Source organism: Pipra filicauda, unplaced genomic scaffold (genome assembly GCF_003945595.2).
Source record: "Pipra filicauda isolate LSUMZ 115617 unplaced genomic scaffold, ASM394559v2 scaffold184_size3518187_pilon, whole genome shotgun sequence".
Taxonomy (NCBI): domain Eukaryota; kingdom Metazoa; phylum Chordata; class Aves; order Passeriformes; family Pipridae; genus Pipra; species Pipra filicauda.
In genome coordinates, this window is record NW_024104292.1 from 937,271 (window position 1) to 957,557 (window position 20,287).

At 35.1% G+C, this 20,287-nt stretch overlaps 1 protein-coding gene across 6 annotated transcripts in view; it reads right to left on the reverse strand.

Annotated features, from left to right (window-relative positions):
• DEUP1 (deuterosome assembly protein 1) overlaps nucleotides 1-20,287 on the reverse strand; it is a 42,166-nt gene that overhangs the window by 17,210 nt on the left and 4,669 nt on the right. For 4 of the 6 annotated variants that reach the window (XM_039380076.1, XM_039380071.1, XM_039380072.1 and 1 more), the window contains 7 exons: nucleotides 19,565-19,736; nucleotides 18,104-18,199; nucleotides 12,708-12,842; nucleotides 9,676-9,783; nucleotides 7,022-7,234; nucleotides 2,211-2,356; nucleotides 1,488-1,593 (listed from right to left, as the gene is read on the reverse strand). In XM_039380076.1, coding sequence (XP_039236010.1) covers nucleotides 1,488-1,593; nucleotides 2,211-2,356; nucleotides 7,022-7,234; nucleotides 9,676-9,783; nucleotides 12,708-12,842; nucleotides 18,104-18,199; nucleotides 19,565-19,736 — 976 coding nt within the window. Of the gene's footprint in view, nucleotides 1-1,487; nucleotides 1,594-2,210; nucleotides 2,357-7,021; nucleotides 7,235-9,675; nucleotides 9,784-12,707; nucleotides 12,843-18,103; nucleotides 18,200-19,564; nucleotides 19,737-20,287 lie in introns of those variants that run through there. The other 2 variants (XM_039380075.1, XM_039380073.1) reach the window with 2 other exon arrangements.

Below are 20,287 nucleotides of genomic sequence, written 5' to 3' on the forward strand. Positions count from 1 at the left end.
GTAAAATAAAATGTCTTCATGAGTCAGTGCCCAGAGCTTTATTTATTTTTACATCTTTTTTCAACACTTCTCTTGTACTTTCATTTGCATATTTAGTATTAGCAATGAACAAAATATAACATATTTCAATTAACGTTTTAAAGTAATAAAAATAAAATATTGACATTTATGGTAAATATCCAAGAAAATATCCACTCAATAAGCTTAAGTATGATTTATTTATATTGCTCCTAAGTTAGTTTAAAATAAGTTTAATGAAACCTAAATTAACTCAGGAGCAATATAAATAAATTGATCTAGAGACCCTTTAATAAGAAAATATGTTAGAAATAAAGGGTATATATGGTAAATCACTTTATGAGAATTTTTCCTGCCATTACATATAAAAATTTAGGTCAAACGTTCTGCACTATGTCCTGTGCAGAGTTCTTCAAAGTATCAACACAAAGATTGTTTTCATAATCTTTCTACTACAACCAACAGTTTAGTGCTGATAGATTTTTTTATTGTCTAAGAAACAAAACTACAAACACCAGCCTAACAACTTTTGAACCCTTTTTAATTCCTTGCAGTACTGTACACAATGAGTAACAGATGGCATTTCATTTTTATTTATGGAAACTGCACAGAAATATTAGAATTTTAAACAAAAAGATGTAAATGCAAAAAACCTAAGAGCTTGATCATGACTGTCATGCCAAAATTCTTGCATCCAAGTCAGCTTCATCGAAACAGAGACATTCAAAACCCACTTGGATGCATTCCTGTGTAACCCACTCTAGGTGACCTTGCCTTGGCAGAGGTGTTGGATTAGATGATCTCCAGAGGTCCCTTTCAACCCAAACAATTCTGTGATTCTGTGATTCTTGCTTACACTGCTACTCAGCAAAACCACGACATGCCTCTTAGATGAGTTCTGAGCATCCTCTACATTCAAAGTATTTTGGCCTGCCAAGGCATCCACCATTCCACAGTGCCATGCCATGGCTGCTTGCTCACAGCGCTTCTGAAATGTACAATACAATGTGATGCATGGTTCAAACTAAAGAGCACTGCCCTAGACTGCATAGCAGGTGCTTGATTAAGCTTAGCCTTGTGTGGGTATCTGCTGTACTAACTTGTATCAGTTGATGTGTTTGCATATCCTGAGACCACCTACAAGCTACAACTTACCTCCTATAGGCTATTAATTACTCATAGCCTTGCAGGCTTTATTAGTTGCGTGGCATTATCTGAATCACAGTAGTGCTCAGGCGTTCTCTCTCCCATTATTTCAATACTGTAGGTAGTTACTGCACGGGAATCAGAATGTCAATTTTACATCTACATAACTACCTCCAGAAATGCAACCATATATGAAATCTTTTTCACATATGAAACCTCCATGCTCTCCTAAACCTACACTGTATTCTCCTTCTCTCTTCTGCGTATCCACATACCCTCCTCTCTTCTAAAAATCCGACACTGCAGTTAAGATCTGGAAATACCTTGTTTAGCTCTTCTCGTTGGCGTTCTTGACTTTCTGCAAATAGTAATAACTCAGTGTTTTTATTTTCTAGTTGCTCAGTAAGTTGAACACCAGATGATTGATGCCTTTAAATAAGAAATAAACAAAACATGAAACAAGCAGAACGTTCAATACTCTTTACCCTATAGTATCCTCTCCACAGTGTAGTACTGTGGAACACCTGCTTGCTGATGAAAAAATCCAAACCACAACCAACATTTGGCCTAAACCAGGTGGGAGATGTCTAGAGGTTCAGGACACTGCAAGTATATACAGGAATAATCCTGAAAGCTCTTGTAGACTGGTATTTCATATAATCTCAAATGGCTACAGCAGATTAGATAAACCATAAAACCACAAACATTTTATTCAAAGGAGGTCAGGGAGAGTCTTAATTGCACTATTTCCAAGGTGTTTTAATGCTGAGAAAATGAAAGACTGTAAACACATTGGTAGAAATATATGAAATGCCTTGATTTGTAAAGATCTCAGCATCATTACAGCCTTTTAACAGTCTGCATCCACTGCATGAAATCTTGTCATATATAATTACCAATGAAAATGCTCAGCCTAAAATTGTTTAGGATCTGATATTTGAATCCAGAGTATCTTTTTAAACAGAGTTAATGTAAATAAAATGTAAGAAAAAAGTCATTAGCTCAGAAGTACTTGTTAATTTAAATATTGTTTTCAACATACATACTTTATTTGAATTTCCTGCGTATCTTTGTACTCTTTGATTTTCAATAATTCTGTATGCAACTGCTGGCATTCCAGCTGCATCCTTCTCCAGAGACCATCCCGTGACTGCAGCTCATGTCTCATTTCTGAAAAGTCTGCCTCCATATTCTAAAGAAACAAACAAATGCATAAACAGTTAAATAAAATTAGACAACTTAAAATGCTATATTGGAACACATTGTATTCAAGACCTGTATAACTTAAATGAATGGACATACATGATTTTAATTTCTGAAAAAGGTATTGCTTTCCTGTCAGTTCCCTTCTTCAGAAATCTCATCTAAAAATCAGATGCTGAATATTCTTTAGCTCTTGCAATGTTCCAATGCATCTGTTTCTGAAACTATCATAGGAAACATCATTCAGAAGTTTTTTATTGTACTAAATGCATCTAAAATACATAGTTTGCTGTTTTAGCAGCATCATAGAGCATGTTTCACATGCAGGAATTAGTGCCATAAGTAGCTTCCTTTTTTTTTTTCTTAGCAGCATTTCCAAATTTATAAGATTGAAAAGTACAATGCTATAGAAATCATCTCCAAAACTAGGTCCATCTGCATGGTGTTAATTGCTTATTTAAAGGAACATCACAAAATGTTCAAAAAATCACAAAAAGATTTTTCTTAGGGACTTGACAAATGATATCTCTGCTTTACTTCTAATTTCTGATTGATAATGTGATAGACAACCAGAAGACATGTTACATTTGGCATAATAAAATATGAACTTCAAAAAAAAAAAATCAGAATTCCACAAAAATAAACTGAAAACATACTAAAGACAAGGACTTGGAAATATAACCCACGAATAACAAAAGTAGCAATCAGTTCTTGCAATAATAATATCCAGAGAATATTTATTATTTGTCACCTAAGATCAAAAAGCATGTTCCAGATTAAAAAAAAAAGGATTTTTCCAAGGATGTTGATCCTTTACCTTTAAAACCATTGCACTGAAAACATTAGTATTTCTCATAATTTCTTAATTTTATTTGAACATAGTTTCCGTCTTTAAAAGCAAAAATAAAGCCAAGCCTCTAAAGTTTAAAAGACAACTGGAATCCAGAAATGACACTGCAAGAAAGAACTTCAAAGGTTTATTTCCCTTAGAGCCTCATATGAGAATGACCTTCCTTTCAAGAAACCTGTGGTTTTCTTCTGGCTGAAAGGGCTGCTGAAGACAGATATGAAGTGCTTTTACGTTGTTGGGGTTTTTTTTTGCAAGGGCTGCATACATGGATTAATTCATCTTATCCTTTGTTACATTAAGGCCAAGAAAGCTTTTTTAAATACTGAAATGCAAGTCGGGGCCTATGCAGGTGAAATAAAGCTTAATGAACTGTTAAAATTGTCTGCAAGACTTGCTTATTATCATCTTCATGACTTCAACATTCAAGAAATAGCTACAATTATTTTATAATATATGAACCTGGGAGACAGTTACCCCTCTGATTTCATTCTGGGGTGGATAAAGGAAATGAATTTTGCACAATTGTGTGGCAGAAGTCATATTGTCTATGGCGGGCTGCAGTCATCATACGTATTTACATAAATTGTATTTTCTTCTGTGAATTATAATAGTAGCAGGAAGAACAGCAGTCACAGCAGCAGTTGCAATAATAATTGAAACAGTCCTTCAGGTCAAGAGTTTCATCGTTTCACATATCACTTAAAAATATATATATACACCACTTAGTATTTTAGAAAATATTTATCGCATCCGGTTAAAACACCAACATTAAAATTAATTTTGAATCAGAAAACTTTAGGTTTTGTTTAGAGAACATCAAATAAAATGCAACTTATAAAGAGTCTATTTCAAGCTGAAAATTTACCAAACCTTCTCTTTTCTTCTGTGAAAAGTTTTGCTTTGACTAGCTTGGCACGCTTGATACCAAAACGAAACCTCAAAAATTTCCTGATCAGCTCTAGTTCTACTCAATGCTGTTTTGTGGTGGGTTGAGCCACCACAGCACTCCACAGCCACTCTATCACTGCCCTCCCCAGTTGGACAGGGGAGAGACATGAGAGAAAGGTTTGTGGGTCAAGATAAGGGCAGGGAGAGATCAGTCACCAGTTACTGCCACGGGCAGAACAGACTCAACTTGGGGAAATTAATTTGTTAACAATCAAATCAGAGCAGGATAATGAGAAATAAAAACGAAATCTCCTCAGGGGGAGGATTCTTTACACTCTTCCCCTGCTCCAGTGTGGGATCCCTCCCACAGGAGACAGTCCTCCACAAACTTTTCCAATGTGAGTCCTTCCCATGGGCTGCAGTTCTTCACGAACTGCTCCGGTGTGAGTCCCTTCCATGAGGTGCAGTTCTTCAGGAACAGGCTACTCCAGAGTGAGTCCCCCACTGTGGGGTTACAAATGCTGCCACAAAACCTGCTCCAGTGCGGACTCCACTCTCCATGGGGTCACACATCCTGCCAGGAGCTTGTGCCAGCACAGGTTTCCTATGGTGCCACAGCCTCCTTTGGACATCCACCCACTCTGGCATGGGGTCCTCCAGGGGCTGCAGGTGGATCTCTGCTCCAGCATGAGCCTCCCTGGGCTGCAGGGGCACAGCTGCCTCACCATGGTCTGCACCATGGGCTGCAGGGGAATCTCTGCTCTGGCACCTGGAGCACCTCCTCCCCGTCCTTCTTCACTGACTGTGGATCTGCAGGGCTTTTTCTCTTACATATTCTCACTCCTTCCTCCTGACTGTGGTTGCGCAGGGCTCTTTTCTTCCCTCCTTGAATATGTTATCCCCAAGGTGTTTGTGAGTGATGGGCTTGGCCTTGCCCAGTGGTGGGTCCATCTTGGAGCCAGCTGGCACTTGTTCTGTCAGACACAGGGAAAGCTTCTAGCAGCTTCTCACAGAGGCCACCCCTGGAGCGCCCCAACTACCAAACCCTTCCCAATGCCAACCCATTGTTCAATGTTTTAAATACAATTATATGCTGTGTTTCTATGTAAATTAGTGTCTAGCAGTTTAATGCAGACTTTTCAAGAACCAAGCTCCCTGTGTGATGTTTTCAGGCTGCCTCCCATGTAAGGCTGCAGATAAGTTTGTCAGATAATTCATAAGGTAGAGAAATAGACTGCAGTGTCCATTTGGATTTTCTAAACTTTGTATTTTCTGTACAGCCAACAAACTGTACACTTTTATCACTTGCTAATTAATAGCATGAAAGAAGTATTATTTAGCAGGACAAACGAAATGGTCATAGGCATAGAGGATATATGAGGCACAATAAATGTCTTGCTTTCATTGCCATCAGACTTCTTCACACCAGGATTCCCATCTACTGCTTCCTCCTTTACTTATATCACGTTCGACTATTCCCATCCTCCACCTATCTCTCCTTCATGCAAACCTGCTGACTGTCTCTGGCTGACAGCAGCCCTCACACTTCCTTCTTTCTCATACAGACATTCCTAAAAAAGATATTTCCTCTGAGCTACCCCTTTTCACTATAAATTGACGTTACATCAGTGTTTACCTTATGCAGCTATTTCCAAATGCAGTTTTTCTAATACAGCAGTGTTCCACACCACCAACACAGTTATTCTGCAACTTTCTGCCCTTTAGGTAACAATGTTACGTACATCTATCTCCACTTCTACTTAAAACATCTTCAGTGCTTCCTACACCTCCTGTATTTTCTTCAGGATTCCAAAATTCCTCCTGTTTGAAGATTTTCTTAAAGGCTACAGCACATGACATCTACTCTCTCCATCTTGCAGCATCTATCCGCTTGCTCCAAATGCCATGGTTGTTCCACTCTGTATTTTAGTACCACTGCTTTTGGTGGCAGGCTTTTTAACAGGCACCAAAACAGAGGTTTTGCTTGTATACCAATAACTTGTATAAGGCAATAGACTCAGTGAACTAGTGTGCAAATGACATGACTTGGCTGTTCAGACAACACCTGAAATTAACCTCTGCCACATATACGCTAATTCCTACAAAGCTTATTGCATATGCTGTTATAACTCTGCAAGGCTGTCTATAAGCAGAAATGGATCTTTCTCCAGAAAGAGCTGAAGTTACTAGAGGCCATTCAATATATTACTGAACCTAGAAGTGCTTAAATAAATAAGCAAAAGCATAAATGATATATGCTACCAGAAAAAAATAGCAACGAGAATCTCATTCCCGATCTGTTTCAAACATAGCTAGTAAAAAAGGCTGTAAAGATCTTGTATTACCTCAATCTTGTCAGAACTCATATACCAAGACCAAAAGAAGAGGCGCAAATGGCTGTCTTCATAGATCAGTGCTATGCTGAAAAACAGTGATCTAGGGGTAAGGTAAAAACTAATGGTTCTTTACATGGAGAGCAACTTAAAAATTCATTGACTGCAAATCTCCCCTCAAAAATAACAAAGTATACTGCACACTTCTCTATATACTTATTTACTAGCTATAAGGCACAGTGTGCAACAAGGTATAAATCAGATAAAGAGATTTCATAGAAGTCATTTGAATACAAGGAACCAAGTGAACTAGGTTATATTCCTGGAGATGCTATGGATATAGGAAAGTTATAAAACTCTAGGTAAACAAGAGAAGAAAAAATATACTACTACAAATCAAACCTATTTCTGATTTACTAAAAAAAAATCATACTGTTCACAGATCATTCTGTGTTCCTGCAAAGAATACACCTAATGTACAGATCTTTTATGTAGGCATCTCAATACAACTTTTAAAAGTATACTCCTAAGTAATTAATTTTCCAGCATTAATTCCATAGTCACCATGAAAAACTGTTACTACCTGGCACTGGTTTTGGTACACTTTTAGATCTTCACGGAGCTTCAGATTTTCCTCTTCGAGTTTATTCTTGTTCCTTGCTATTTCATTCACAGTTGCCTTTAGTTTTTCAATAATCAAATCATCCTTTTCACTTTCAGGCTGGGCATAGGTTATTACCTCGTCTTGATTTTTTTTCTTATTGTGTATTTGGAATTGATAATTCTGGGTCTGCTTCTATAAAACAAGAAAATATTTTAAATGAATTCAATAATTACATGTAAATTGCTAGGACCAAACAGTTGGTACTGAAATCATAAAGCTATTTACATCTTCACCAGTATTTGCTTAGAAAAGGTGGCACAATTGGAACAGTTTTAATACTTCTCTAAAGTATACTTCCTTTTTTTTTTGGTCTCATGTTCCTTGCCTTCAGTAAAAATATGTTTCAGAAACCTTCAAGGGCATAGAATTTTTTCAAGGATTTTTTCTCCTGTGCTGTGTATTTTCCTGGTACTTAATGTTAACGATCCTCAAATGTGAAAAAAGGTGATTATGATGACCTACTCAAAGCAGTTGCCTATAGAAAATAATTTGAGAGAAATGTTCCTCTTTGATTCATTGAACTCAGTAGGAGTTGTGTATGCGTGCGCCTCAGGATAGATATTAACCTTTGACTCGGGGGCTAGCATTACATAGTTCATATATAAACAGCTCAGTTACTACAGGAACTGTATTTCTTTGAGATCATTATCCTTAAACCTGGGGAAGAATTATTTGCACATTCTGTAGAATCTTACACTTCATTCAGTTTCTTGTGCTAATTAAAATCCTAAAACCAAAACTTCAGAAAATTGGTTTTGCCAGTATTTCTGAATTCACAGGCATTGTGAAGAAGCATAATTACTATGGTAACCGTTTTTGCTGTTTAAAAAACTATCCACATGGGCCCCTCTACTGGGAGATTAACAAGCAGTACTAATCTTTCAGAAGACTGAAAATTAGTTGAAAAATGACAACAAAATATAATCTGAAAATCATATATCATGTGCAGACACCAAGCTGAGCAAGAAAATATATCGTAAAAATAAATAGGGTTACAAATACCATATTTCACTGACAAGGACTGCAAGAAGTCATGCTTTAGACAGCTTTTGATGTTATTGACTATGTTCCTGTAATTTGTGTTGGCTGAGAACCTAAGCAGAATGGACCATTGGCTGCATATCAAATAAAAAGCCAAAAGAAATTTGCAGTTTCATTCCTAGAGATAACAAATTAAGGTCCCTTTGACATCTAAGCTATGGACTCTGATGTACCAAAGTGTCAATGCATCCTGAGAAAAATATAGTGCAAGACTCCAACTGGCGATCAGAGACCTCACAAAAGGGCAACTAGAGACAAAGACACAGGAACAATTAACACTTTTGAAACAGTTAAGGGATAACAATCCATCGGAACAGGTGTTCTGTTACAGTTGTGAAGAAAATTGTCTTCAAAGAAAGTTCACTCTTGGCAATGAAAGCCTCAACAGAAAAATGCGAATGATCACTGAGTACTCTATTTTGACTTGTCTAACTATATAATCAATATGTATCAGTCAGTAGTTTTGTCTAGTCAAAGACTTGGTTTTTTAACACATTTGTATAGAAGTTCAATAGTTGGAATATAATTCTCTTAGCAGCTAAACCCAAAACTTAACTGTCATTCTTGGAACTCTGGATATGAATAGAGTCTCATAGGAATTGTTAAGAAAAAGCTTCACTAGATTAAGATCCAATGAGCTTAGTAACAGTGGAAAAGGGAATTACCAGTCAGCAACATAATTGGCTTCCCCTTACTTAATTTTCAAGGTGTCTTGTGGCCCAGGCAGTTTGTGAGTAATTTTCTTTTTCTTTTTTTTAGTGCAAGATAGGTCACCAAGACATCATTAAATCAACATTTTGTTCTGGATTGGAAGGAATTAAAAAAATTAAAATGTGCTGGATCAATAGGCTATATATAAAAAAAGTAATGAGCAAACTGGCGAGTAAAAAAGAATCACAAAGTCAATCAAGGACTGAATCATAACTAGAAAGATGAAAAATATGTTAAAAAAGGGGTTAAGTGATCCAGCAAACAACTCCAAGAATGATTCTGGAGTAGCATATGAAAATTCATTTTTCTGCATAAACAGTATTAGTATATATTCATGATCTTCAAAAAAAGAAGGCTAACAGATTGGAAGGAACTTTATATTTGAGTCAACATAGTCATGGTACGTACTACTTGGTAAGAAACTTTTTAAATAACTTGTCATAATTAATTGCATATCAGTAAATTGCACAGAAAATAAAAGTATCTCCACAATATACTTTAAAAGTAAAAAAGGAATATTCACTGGGTTTTGCAGGTTTTTTTTTTTTTTTTTTTTTTTTTTTTTTTTAGAAATGTTGTAATTTTCATCATGATACTTATTCATCTTCTCATTTACATGAGAAAATTAAAGTAAAATAACTGTATGTATCATTAGATCTTCCAGTATGGGCCTGCCTTACCTAATGCAATATATTCACTACCAATATAGACACGCATTATCAGATTCACTCTGGGCTTAATTTTTTTAAATTAAGTTAAAATAAGTTCTAGCTGAGCAAGCCATTCGTTTTCTTCCTAGAGCAGGAAGGTAGGACTTTTACCTGAAATAAATCATATTTCTCGGACAATAATTTTTGTTGAGCATCCAAATAAACAGGATAATTTTGGCAGATTGTCCCATTCTTATCCCCTTCTCTCAATTTAAATTCCTAAAAGACAGAAAAACAAGACTAGAAAACATAGGGAAAATATCTCTTTTCCATAATCTAAATATTTTTGCAATTTGTATAGTTCTAAAAAAAAGTTAGTTTTTTAATTAATACATAATCTTTCCATAATTTTGGAAAGAAGAAAATAATAACAATTATATAAACCAGCCATCCAGTCATCCCCACCAGAAAAAAATCCAGTCTTAAGGGATATTAATCTGACAAAAATGGATGATAAACATAATCCCTGAATAAAAATTATAGAATCTATTATAAAACTATACAAATTATAAAACATATAAAATATTTTAAACAATTGCTGTAGATATTAGACTATTACCATAATATATTCATTTTACTGGATGTTTGTTCCTGTGACTTTAAAGTTATATCAATGTCAAGCAGAGTAATCAACAGGGAATCAAATCCTTAATATTCAGACACATGTTTTGAGTGCTTGCTTTTTGCCTTCTTAATTTTCTGTAACAGATGGGTCAGCAGCTACCTTGAATAAATTTTACTTCTTGCCCTCTTTGCAATGGCTACTTTGGGTTCTGAGTTCACCTAGTTTAAACAAAAACCTGTTTAATTCTATTACATCAGATTTATCTAATACTGGTTTTGTATTTGCACTTACATTCATATTTATAGAGTATTTGTATTTGCTTTTAGATCATACCAGATCTTATATGTTCACAAATAGACTTTAAAGGCAGTATACTAAAAAATAAGCAGGAGAACTCCAGTTTAGAGCTGTTGCTCTTTTAGTTTGAAAAGTTAGCAAAATAACACTGTAATCCTTTATACAGTGGAAACTAATAAACTGTTATGAGAATGTCCTTTTTCACAATGGAAATGTTGTTCCAAAAAGACAGATGATGTTTTATAATTAACCTAGACTGGCATATTCCCCAAATTTAAAAAATAAGATTTTTTTTCTACAGAAACAAAATTGAATGCTTTTCAACATAGATTAATACAAATTTTATTTCATAGCTTTCCTAATATCTGCCTTGGCATTTAAAACAATAAATATCTTTCTATTTTATAAAACATGATACAAATGGAGTTTCAGACTACTTAATGAGGACTTCAGATTCAAGGTCTTACTGCTGAGCTTAGTAAATTTTCAACACAGTAATTATTTCCTGAATGCTAGAATTTGCTAAATATATTCCAAGCACTTATTTTTCATACTGCATAATTAATCAAATTACAGCATTGTCTTACATTATTTTCAAATTTTAATCTTGAATAAGGTTATTCTCAAATTAGGTCGATCAGATAGTTTCACAGCAGTGATATATTTAGACAATGATAGATGTATAGCCCATTTATTACTCTTGTAGTAGCAGCTGTTGGCAGCTATGCTGCAGTCCAAATTGTAGTAGCTTTTCTGATGGTAAGAACTTCCATGTGGAAGAGACAGCAACATCATGGAGAACTACGATGTGTCTAGGATATCTGTTTAGGTACAGTCACCTGAAGGTTGCAGAAGTTAATCTTGTATCTTATAGAAGAACATAAAAGACAGACAAGTCCAAAATAAAGACCCTAAAACCTTGCTTAATTACAGTTAAAGTACAAAAGTACTTAAAATCTACTAGAGCTTAATTTTTTGATCATAAATTCTCAGTGTCCGCATCATCTGCATCATAAATCTACATCATAAACATGTAAATCTTCCCAATGCTTAGCAGCTAGGCAACTAGCTCTCACTTTCAATTGATATTCCTCTGCTTGCTTTGCCTGCAGGACCCAGTTTGGTAAGCGCTCTAAGCATATACTACTTTTTTATGCTCTTTACAGAGGATGGCCAGAGAAAGTACAAATTTTTTTTGTGATCTTCCTATGCTTCATCAGATTACAGGTTAGACTGTTCTTCCCATATGTGGAAGACAGTTTCATAATCCTTCCAGACAGAATCGGAAGTAGAATCTTCTCATGTTCGTTTTCTACCCAACAAACATGTTATTTTTTAACAGGCTCTGGAATTCTTCCTTTTGAAGTTGCTTCACTTTGCACAGAATACCAGCAAATTTATTGGTAAGCAAAAAAGAAGCAGCAAAAGTTAGCACAGCTAGAGATTATATCACTCAGTTATAAGAACTGAGACTGGATACCAGTTTCTGCACCAGTGAATGGAGCCAGAGAAGTATTTGGGGAGAAGCCACCACTTCCAGGCACACTCTCTACATGCCAGTTCTCTGTGTTGCCTAACTTTTCTGCTGGTCCAATAAACATTTGATTAATCCACAGATTGTAAAGTAAACTGTAACTCTGAGAAGATAAGGCTGGGAATTATGATCAGAAATAAGCATCATCCTGTATCCAAGAACAGGTCCACTACAATCCATTCTGTGTCCAAAGGGATAGGAAATGTGACTGGATTCTGTTCTCAGCACCTATTATCTAGTCCCCCAATCAGTATGCTGGATTCTGTGGCATGTATTTTAAATGCCTAATCCTTCCTCAGGCATTACCTTGGGAAACCAGGCACTGAGGTCAAGGTTGTGGATTGTCTCAGCTACATGGGTGCTGTCAAGATATATGTGCAACAAGCAGTTTTCCAAACCTAAATCTTTTTTTTCCACGTAACCCAACATGGTCAAGGTTGTCCTGAGCTTTATAAAACTTGAATTAATGGTAGGTATTATGTGACAGTACCCTGCATATGTAAAAGGTCTGATGAGATCATATAATCCACATATACACAGATACTAATCAGGAAAACAGTAACATTTATTTATAGTTACACTTTAAAAAAAATTCATATTAATATTAAACTATGCATCTTTCTTGACAAAGCAAGAAAATTATATAATTTTTGTAGAATTATGAGAAAATTAAAGCTTACAACTATAAATTACAGATTAGTTCTAAAGGGATATTAAAATTAGAATATAATAACAAAGTATTCTTACCTCCAGTTTCTTGTATAAATTTCGTGGGTCAGACGATGTCACTAGGCTTTCCTCACATTCTTCTCTACTGTTGACCTTTTTGTGTTTTAATTGATGTGACTGTAGCTTTTCATAACTATGTGTCAACTTTGTAAACTAAAAACAAAAGCAGAGTTGAACATGAAAAAAATCTATCAAAGATGACCACATGGCCAAAGTTTTCTTTAAACTAGAAACACCAACTGCAGCTTCAGCATTCTAAATGTTTAATCAATGTAACAAAAAATCAATTAATAAAGTTAATCTATTATAGATGAACAAGACTAAGCTCTCACATAAATGTTAGTTAACATTTCAAATGGGTTCATTTGACAGCTACTTAACTCTGCTGAAGTTCTTCATAGCAGTTACCCATAGAGTCACTTCCTTTATAATGTTTATATGGAATGTTCTATACTTGTTTACTGCCATCTTGTGTTGACATTTTTAAAGGATGCTTCACTAGTAAGAATGACAGATTATCATTAATGTACTTTAAATTTGCATGTTTCTTTGTTATAGTGAAAATTGTGGAAATGTTACATGTGTGATGATTGCATTCTGCTGGAAGCGTTGATTACCACAGTGTCTCACAGAATTAGACACTAAATAGACAAAAGACACTGCCTACTGATCTTACCATGAAAACCCAGCTTAGGACTCAGAGGAAAGGAGGTAGAGGCAGAGAAGGGAAGGCACCAAGGGAAGTACCAGCCCCTTCAGAAAAACAGCTTGTCTGATCAACAGTTCACTTTACTGCACAAGCAAAGGGTCTCTCTAGTGGCTGTTAACAGGTTTGATACAGAAAACTGACATTATCTAGTAGGGAAATGTACATTTGTTTTTGGAAAAAAAAAAGCAAACCCAAGAATATTGACAAAGGAACCACTAAAAATTTAGTTTTAAGGAAAGCTGAGCAAAAGAACTTTGTGAAGAATGTTGAGTAGAAAAGAACCTTATAACTATAACTACTGATCGTGTCTCTTGTTGATAAGTTCCTTTAAATTCAGGTATATATGACTTTAAAAATTCTGACTCTAACATAAAGTTCTTTGTATAACCAAACAAAATCCATAAAATCTCATATTTTTGTTAACTGCTCAAAGTGAACTACTGTTTGGAAAAGAAATTACTTCCAAGGAAGTAATTGGAAATGGAATAGAATCCTGTTGAACCAACGCAGACTGAACAACTGAGGTTTGTGCAAATGACAAAGATGGCCAAAGAAGTCTAGAAAAGATACAGAAACTGAAGCAAAAAAAATTGTATGAAAACTTCCTAGAGACATTTGAGATGAACTTGGGAATCATAATATGGGACAGAGAAAACTAATTGAAAAGATGAAGATAGGTTGTCCTGGACTAGAAAGTTTCATGCCTGTGGATAGATTTGACCAACTTGGAATGTCTGAATAGCAATTCTGTAACACAGATTTACAGACACTGCCTTCAAAACCGAATCAGAAGTCTTGCAGGGTATCTGCCTGTATTTGAAGTTGACCTTGCCAGAGAACACAGTTAAGATAAAATATTTGAAATTAGTCAAGAGTATACAGGCTCAAACAACATGGAACTCATTGCCCTTGGAAGAATGATACCCTTTTGCAAATAACAGTTTTGTTCTTGAATATATTATGGCATATGTGAACTGCCTGGGAAGAGCAAACTCAGATAAGACAGGTATTAGAATGTTCATGCTAAAAAGGTTAGGAAATACAAGATCCAGCAATTCAGCAAATCAGTCTAAAATGGAACAGAATGGCTAAAATCAGAAAATTCAGTCTGAGCATTTAATGACATAATGACATATAGTAGTATATGTATATGACATATAGTAGTATATTACAGATTAGATTCTGGATGTTATCATAACTAGAAACTAGACTAAAAGCCAAGAATCCTTCCATTTAATGCTAGATATTCACTTTAAAACATCCAAGTTGTTCTCTTTGCATGTTTTACATATTAAAGAAAAAAAACAACAAACAAAAGACCAAAAGATGAGGCACTTTAGTGAATTCTGGGGTAGAATTAATCTAAGTTCAGATTTCTGAAAGTTAGACATACAAGCCTGAGCTACTCTGCATTAGAAAAAGCTGCCTTCAAATGCTTAGTCATTTCAGCTATCTTAAATTCTTGTCATACACTGACATGAGTTGTATTCTAGGGGTGTCCATTTCTCTCCATTGACTCTAAAGGGAGGTAGTTCAGATGTAGCCATCTAGCTTTTAAATGTCTAAGCAAGGCAATTAGTTGCCAAGTGCTCAGAGCAAGAATAGATTCTTGTTCTTTTGCTGAGAGATTTCTGTTGTTTTCAAAATGAGAATAGCTATGAGACATAAATTAAAAAAAAAAAAAAAGAAGGAACAAGTAATGAAGATGAACTTCTAAAGTTTTTGCTATTTAATTATGACAAAATGTTGTACATTTGAATGAGTGCAGCAGTGTGGCCTAGGAGTTTCAGGTTACATACCAGGAATTATTTCCCTAATACAAGAAAATATAGGTATTACTGCATTCAACAGGCACACAATCAATTCAGTGGGACTACTGCTCATTAAACAGCTGCTTTTAGCAGTACCAAGGAAAAAAAAGCACAGAGAACAGAAGAGAAATTTGTTTGAAATAGTCTAGCATTCTGATAGCTAGAAAAAGTGATCCTTTCTATTTCTAGTGAGATTAGGGAGGAACAAATCTTGGGAGCAATTTTAAGAATACATCTGCAGAGAAAACTACAATGCTATTGGTATATAGTGATATACCATTTGTGCAAAACTAAAGTGTAGCTCTTCATATTATACAGTTTAGAAGGTGGTATAACTTCCAAGTGATGATAAGAACAAAAAGAAGGGAGTCAAAGGAGATAAGGCAAAGATTAATATTGTCAAGGAAGCTCTATATTTTAGATATGAGTTTGTGTAGCTGAGAATTGGGGACATTAAAGTAATTTTATTGTAGACCCTGCAGCACTCTAATTCAAGAAAGAAACTTAATAAGGAGACTGGTAAAAGCTAGAGACACAGAGTGGTATAGTCCTGTCTAGCACAGGTGCTTCGAATTGTTCTGACAGGCAGACTTCTGTTTATCACAGAGAATCCAGGCACACCTCCTAACATAGGCATTCAACAATTTACTTCTTCAGTTAGTGTGTACAAGATGGGCATTTCATGAAGAAATATGGTTTGGTGAAAGGATAAGAATGGGGATCAGAAAATAAATTGGAAAGAGCATCAATGCTGAAACCTTTGTCATAATAAACAGGATGACTGAGAGAAGAGGAAATGCTTGGAGACATGGACTGGGAAAATATTCTTAAGAGCTATAAATCTAAACTTCTGAATAAAGATAAAAGAAGAAGCAATCAAGAAACTCAAAGAAAGGTTAGGTGGTCTAAGTGGTAACTAAAGAGGAGGAGCTGGGCAAAAAATATAACCAGGTTTAAAGAAAAAAGCTTGTAGGTAGGAAATATCAGATACTTTTTTTCTTTTAAAAAGGAGAAAATGTTGTATTTGCCTGTGGAAAGGACCTGTAGGGTAACTAAGAGCTTCAAAATTAAAATCTGTATCAAAAATGGCCTGGAGTTTTAATTTCAGAAGGTTCAATTTCATTGAAGATCTTAGCAAGAACATGTAACATAAACCCAATCATTTTTAGCATATGATTAAAAAAATATTGCAGCAAATGTGAAAAAGGATAGGACAAGAGAGAGATATACTATATTCTGGGAGATAGTTCTGCATTGCTAAAGGTAGCTTACATCTTATATGTAAAAAGTCACACTGTTTTTCACTGTGTGATGTTTATCTTCTCCATAATCATGCTAAGATGTTTCTTTTTATGTAATTTGTGTAAATGATAAAACAGCTTTTATTTCTACCTACTTTCCCAAATGACTGAAAGCGTTAATTACAAAACAACCAAAGCATTCACTGCTTACTTACAGAACTGTTTGCCAAATCAATTTTCATATATAAAACAAAATATAAATTAAAGACAACATAACATTAAAAATAAGTAATGCACTTATTTGTTTGATGTATTCAGGTGGTGTTATCACTTCTACATGAAAATAATGATAGCCAATTTATGCAATCTAAGATGATTATATAGTAAGTGTGATGACTGGAAATTATAACACTAAGTATCTGGTCGGAGAATTCAGTGAAGGGAACAGAAAAATGGCCAGAAAAACAATGCAGAATTCTGTATGTTAACTTCTTCAAATGTGAGAAACAGAAACAACTGAAGTTTCGTAAAAATTTTTGATTTATGATTGAAGTAGAAAATAGTGAAGAAACAAAAATGCAGGTGGCAGAGCAAACACAACCAAACAGAAGCATAAAACCATAGAATGGTTTGGGTTGAAAAGGACCTTTAAAAGATCATCTAGTCCAACCCTTTACCATGAACAGGAAGGTCTTTCACTGGACCAGGTTGGTCAAAGCCCCACCCAACCTGGCCTTGGAATGGGGCATCCACAACTTCTCTGGGCAATCTGTTCCAGTGTTTCACCACCCTCACTGAAAAAACCCCAAACTGTTCCTCAGGTTTCAGTTTAAAACAGGCCCTGATAGGAAGTCTGTCCCCATCTTTCTATTAAGCCCCCTTTAACTACTGAAAGGCTGCACTAAGCTTTCCCTGGAGCCTTTTCTTCTCCAGCTCTCAAAGCCTGTCTTCACAGGAGAGGTGCTCCAGAATCTTTGTTGCCTCCACTTGACTCGCTCTAACCAGGTCCGTGTCTTTCTTGTACTGAGTGCCCCAGAGCTGGATGCAGCACTTCAGGTGGGGTCTCACCAGAGCTGAGTGGAAGGGAAGAACCACCTCCCTCAACCTGTTGGCCACATTTCTTTTTATGCAGCCCAGGATACAATTGGCTTTCTGGGCTGTGAGTACACTCTGAAATAAATAAAGCTCAAACAAATTCCCAGTATCATTAATCTAGCTTACTCCTGTTTTGATACTATGGAAAGCTATACCTTATGGAAAACTACCAAATCACTTTAATAGTCCCTTAAAAGCAGAAAAATGTATAGCAAAGACATAAGAACAGTTTAAATCTTAGAATTCCTGATGTGCATCAGATTCTTAGTAGCATAAATCTAACTATGTTTTATTCATTTTCAGTTTTTGTTAGTCCGAAGTCAGGAAATCACATATCTGTCTTCATAACAGATGTTACGATCACATCAAAATCCATCCAAGCAGTTTGGACATGACAGTACAGAAATTATAATGGAGCCTGGGAGGAAGTTGTAATCATCATCATTTGTATGACACGATTCATCTTTCCCAAATCCATAACATTACATCTATACCATTTGGCATGTATAAGCTTTTTATAATACAATCACAAAATAATGAAATTGACATTTTTCTTACTTGAGATTTCAGTGCTTGAAGCTGAGTTTCATAGCTCTGAGCCATTTCATATTTAGTTTTCTGTAAGTCTTCCAATTTTTGTTGAAGTAGTCCCACCTACAGGTAGAATAAGCACTCAAATGTATCTTTTCTTAAGTGTTTCAAAGTAGGTCATTTTTGGAAAAGTAATTTTACACTTTGGAAGAAGACCATTGCTTAAGGGAGAGATATTAAAAATATATTTTAATGCAGTAACTTAATAATAAAACTGGATACCACAAACCCAGATTGTGGTATCAACATAAAATTGGGAGATTTTATAGTAAAAAATCTCAGTGTATACTTATGTTATGATTTAATGATAATATTGTACAAGGCTGTCATAAAAGATAATTTCCGAAAGTTATTCTGACCCAGTTATGTGAATGAACTGCTGTGCCCCATTGTGAAAAACTTCCTTGAATGGCTCTAATAAATCATATGAAAGACTTTCCACTACTTATGTACAAATTATTGGAAGACCCTGGAGACTCATTTCTGCTCCCTAAGTACAGTGCCATTTGAGAAAACTTGAATTATTACTGAGTTTCACAGAGATCTGAGAAATATGACCAAGTGCATACATGACACACACGCTTTTCTGGAAGGACAGCTGGAAGCTAGGCAGAATATGCTAAAGTATTTCAGATAACATCTCTGTACAGGCAAATAAATTTAGGCTTTGAGGATTGGCTACCTGAATTATTCTTTTGGCTCCTCTGACCACCATGACTAAGGGCAAGTTCCTAATTGCTCATTAGGGAGAGTTACTCCATTTTCAGAAGTGTCATTGGCAGTTTAGACACCTAGCTCACACAGCAATGCCCTTGTGTAGACACCTAAATTCAGCTGTCTTGAACTAGAACTGAATGCTATGCAAGGATTTCTTGATGCTTCTGAATGAATACTCAGCAGACAAGACTGTGAAGTACAGACAATACCAGGTACACTGGGGCTTTCAGTTTCGTAAGAAAGTCGAAGTAGTAATACAATTCAAATCTTCACAATGAATAAAATTATCATACAAAACCAGTATATCATGTAAAATGATGAAAATCAGATATAAACAGGAGCTACAGAGACATAATCTTGTGAACCTTTTTGAATTGTACACTTCCATTTAAAATTTCTGATGAAACGAGAAGTGTTGGCATTTAGAAAAAAACCATAAAATTATTTTTTTACAGTTAAACTGAGGATATTTGATTTAGACTTTAGGGAAACAGAAGAAATACGAGATTTTCAATGACATTTTTACAATCACTTTTCAGAACAGAAGCACAATTTAAAACAAAACACTAAGGATAATTAGTGACCTTTAAAGGGTGTTTGGCATTTTTACATAACAGAACAAACGTGTCTCCTTATAGAGCATTTAAAGCATACTAATAAGTAAGTACCAGAATAAATACTTCCTTTATAGAATGTGATATTCTTAAATACCTCTTGACCTTTTCGATCCAGTTTGCTTTGGGCACTTGCTAATTCTTGATCCTGGATATCCATCTTCGCTTCTAAAGCTCTCATCTTTCTTTCCCATTCCAGTTGCTTTCTGTTTACCATGATGTCAATTTGATGCACTAATTCCTGAAGTTCAGCTTCACCTGGAGAAGGTCTAAAAACATAAAAAGAAGAGATTTATTTTTTCAAGAGAGAAAACAAATTTTTCTTTACATTGCTAAAACTTTATTTTAATTCTGATGGAATTAACCACTTTTCAACATCAGAAAGAAATGGGAAAGGTAAATGACGCCTTCAAATATAGGTCTAGAGTCAAATGCTCAACTTTTGACTGCACTAAACTGAAAAAACAGCTACTTAGTATGGATATGTGTTTATCAAAGATCTGTTATTTGGTGCTTAAATTGTGCACATCCCTTGTTTTGATAATTATTACAGGAAATTGCAGCAAATTTTTTAGATTTGTAATGTCATAATTAAAATTTTACGTGATTTTTTTAAAGTCAAATTCTCTAAGACTTCTTTTACATCAACAAATCCTTGAAACTACGATATCATCAATGTTAAGCTTGGAAAGGCTTTTTAAATACAGACATAAATCTTAATGCCAAAAGGCATTAATGTTAAATGTTAAAACTGTTACCAATGCCATAATGCCATTTCGAAATTCAATATGAAACATAGGATGATAATAAACGAAGGGCA